The 3,514-nt window shown below is 42.3% G+C and overlaps 1 protein-coding gene across 1 annotated transcript; it reads left to right on the top strand.

Annotated features, from left to right (window-relative positions):
- The first annotated feature begins 973 nt into the window (after positions 1-973).
- LOC137255884 (uncharacterized) lies at positions 974-2,742 on the top strand. The gene is made up of 4 exons (XM_067793466.1): positions 974-1,009; positions 1,568-1,661; positions 1,887-2,034; positions 2,635-2,742. The coding sequence occupies exons 2-4, from the start codon at positions 1,589-1,591 to the stop codon at positions 2,693-2,695; spliced, it is 282 nt and encodes a 93-aa protein (XP_067649567.1). The 5' UTR covers positions 974-1,009; positions 1,568-1,588; the 3' UTR covers positions 2,696-2,742.
- Positions 2,743-3,514: the final 772 nt, after the last annotated feature.

The following is a 3,514-nucleotide window of genomic DNA, read 5'->3' as shown; positions in this document are numbered from 1 at the left end:
ATCCCGTTAGTCGCCTCTTATGTATTCTGAGCAGAATTCCAACTGATACACATACTTAAAAAGAGCAACTACACGCTTTCGTCTTGCCTGCATATGCTCATTTCTCATACACATTTCACATCCGTGTTAACAGCAACGAAGATTTCCATATGTTACCTCAGTAAACTGCAGGCTACGAATGCTTGTATTTTTACAAACCGACATGAGTCTCGGAAGGCAGAAATTTAAACATATGTCACATGACAAACTCGGATATTTGTTATTTCCTTGTTGAAACCTGATCCAAGGATTACTCTTATCAAATACACTACTTCACATGCTCAGCAGATAACACAGAAATGTAAAGATGCACCCGGGGAAACATTAACAACAGATTTGTGGTATGTCGCCATGTCAAAATAATAATATTGTTTTTTCATATTCAAACGATAAAAAACAATGTCATTTTCTTTCATCTGGACAGCGTGGGCAATATAACCGAAACACACGGGGAATGTGTGAAGCCAAGGAATGGCCTTGTGCGTCACCCTCCTTACAGTCGCAACATAGCACCGATTTCGGGCTCTTCCCAATAACGACTGACTGGCAGGAAATTTTCGCGGATACAAGATCTTTCAAAAGCCGTGGTTTCAGAACTCGGAGACATGCCAAAAGACAAACACCGTAATGCCTTTAAGTGGAGAGAAAGAGAGAGACAGAGAGAGAGAGAGAGAGAGAGAGAGAACATATGGAGTTAGTTAAGTGACTTCAAACGGTGAATCAGACTTTGGACGAGAAACATGTTATGGGTTTGTTGATTTTATTAAAAATATGAACATGAACCTACTTTCTGCATGTTTCAGGATCTGCTTGTACTGCACATGTGTTCACCTGTTACTTTCCCACAAGAACGGTCTATTCTAAAGATAACAAATGGAACGATTGGTTGCACCGATCATGTGATGCAGCGAAAAACTCCATATATAGCGTCACACTCTGGGCAGTCATCCTCCTTATCTACAACGCAAGGGTAAGTTATGATACTCACATAATCGTGATAGGGAGCATTGTGAAGCACCATGTTGCTTACCACGTATGGGGAACTCGTAGACTGCATTGAAATTTAACTGTTTCGTTTAGTCAGTGTATCTAACTGCTTGTCATATATTTGTGATGCGATAAGTTTCACGAACATCTGGAGTCAGTTGAATCATCCGTATTATTCTTGCGTTGTCTTTCTGTTTCTGTTGAAGCTATAGCACGTACTTTGGGGACATGATGCAGTTGAGTGTTAGTTCAAACTGATAGCTTGAAAGGTCATCATTTTGTTCTCAGTGAAGAGGGAAAATGGTCGTAACACAGTTGCATTAGGGATCGGGTGTAGTTTTGTTTGATAAGTTTGACGAGGGGATGTGTTCGTATGTATGTAAGCTGTCTCATGCTATAAATATACGATCTATCTTGTATGTACAGAAACAAGACTGCGGTTTGCTTGTCGCATGCTGCAGATATGGTGTAGTGAATCATAAGGGTTGGGGGAAAGGCATGTATTGTGAACGTACTTATAATGGCATGTTTTGTTTCATAGTCTGAAGTAAGAAAGTCCAACATGAAGGTCGCCATCTTCCTCCTCTGTCTCCTGCCTCTGGCTTTCTGTGACAAGAGAGTCCTGCTAGGCGACAGTGAGTGTTAACAATGTAATCGGTAGTGTCCAGAAGTGTCCAGTATTATTCAGGAGTATGCTACAGTTTTCACCATCATTCACCAGTATCATCAGTATTCAATAGTATTTAGTGGTATTCAGTGGTATTCACCAGTATTTAGTAATATTCAACAGTATTCAGTAGGATTCAAAAGTATTCACACGGGTTCAGCAATATTCGGTAAGCACATTGCTGTATTTGTAGTTCTCGACAGTGATGAAATCAAAAAGCTCGTGAACGCGGTGGTGGAGAACTTTGGTAGTGACGCTACAGAGCAGCAGTGTGAACAGGAGTGTCTGGCCCTCTTCACCAACGACATCCTCGACCTCGGCTGTGACTTCGCCTGCAAGGGGTAAGTCAGTGATTGGCAAGATTCAGGAACAGCATGATAAATGTGTGGACCTCACCTCTGAAATGTCTCGCTTGTATCCCAAATACACTGTCGTCATGCTCCCCATTGTTCTCGGTGCCCTTGCTTTCGTAGTGCCCATGTTCTCTACCAGGAGCATAGTCCTTCTGAAAATCGGGGTAATGCAGAAGGCTGCAGTGTTGGGGAGCCTCCATGTTCTCCGGAAAGTTCTTGGTGGGTTCGACAAAGCAATGTTTCCTGGGAGAAGTACCATTCGCTGTCTGGGCTTCGTGTAGACGGGGCTCGGGCCCTGACCTGATGATGAGTCTTACTGGCCTGACTGTGCCAGGATCATCCAAACCTTCTCTGCTGCATATCTATCTTAATCTGTAAAACATAATAATTCCTTCTTGTCTTGTAGTATTAAATAACGTTTGATACTGATGCAGTCTTTTCACTATAATCGTACACCTCTTATAACTCACTAAAAGTCTTGTTGACTTCTTCTTGCACCAATTAATAGCATTCTATTATTACTACAGTGCCCCGAACTTAGCCATTGTGTTGGTGTACATTTTCTTCACAAACTGTTTTTTGTTCCAGAATCCAGAACCTTATTAAACTTATTCCCCACAACAGTCCAACTACCGCTGCCACCAGTTAAAGTATTTATATCCGGTCATGAATAAAATGTAACTTTGCTTCCATGAAGTCTTTGTTATGGAAAATACGAGCAGTCTATACACACATCAAAGACGTGTACAGAAGAACTGACAACTGGCAAGGCAATATCCTAGTGACTTCTTCATATCTCAGTACAACGAACTGCTGATTTCCCCTACCCACTGGATACTCAGGATTGGGTGAAGTCAAACGGGATTTTTACGTTGCAATCAAGATAGCTAATATCACGAGCTTTTGACGGTGAGGTCAAGAGGTACTGCCTGTCGTGATAAGTCTCAATGCAAACGACCCAACATGTGTCCAAAGTTTACCGATGTTCCATGTCCTTAGGCTGTGTAATGCATTCAGCCACCATTTGGTGTATCCCGTCTTATCATAACCCTTCTTCCGTCTCCTCACAATATATATCCCCAAATTTAACTCCACCTCCTCCGAGCAGGACTTCTCCTTCGCAGTACTATGTGGAACACACGTTCGTATTTTGACGGATGTTATGTCTAAACACATACAAAGTAAGTGATCCTTCACCACATGGTGTCAAATTCCTCTCCATGAAACCTGACTAACAGAGGATCGTCTCCATCTCAACTGTGAAGCTAGTAGTGGCATTGTCAGGACCGGCGCCCAACCAACGACTAGCTCGACCATCCGCATGTATGTAATGACAGAGCCGATTGATGATTCACCACTCTGTCTGTCACCATCAACTTGTACCACTTCGTATATTATGCGCAAAACAACAATAAAGGTGTCTGATGTCGCTACCAGAGAGAGAAACTGAGTGAGTGAGTGAGTGAGT

The sequence above is a fragment of the Haliotis asinina genome, chromosome 11 (assembly GCF_037392515.1).
Source record: "Haliotis asinina isolate JCU_RB_2024 chromosome 11, JCU_Hal_asi_v2, whole genome shotgun sequence".
Taxonomy (NCBI): domain Eukaryota; kingdom Metazoa; phylum Mollusca; class Gastropoda; order Lepetellida; family Haliotidae; genus Haliotis; species Haliotis asinina.
Note: the sequence above shows the minus strand (reverse complement) of the source record. Positions and strands in the feature narration are given on the sequence as shown.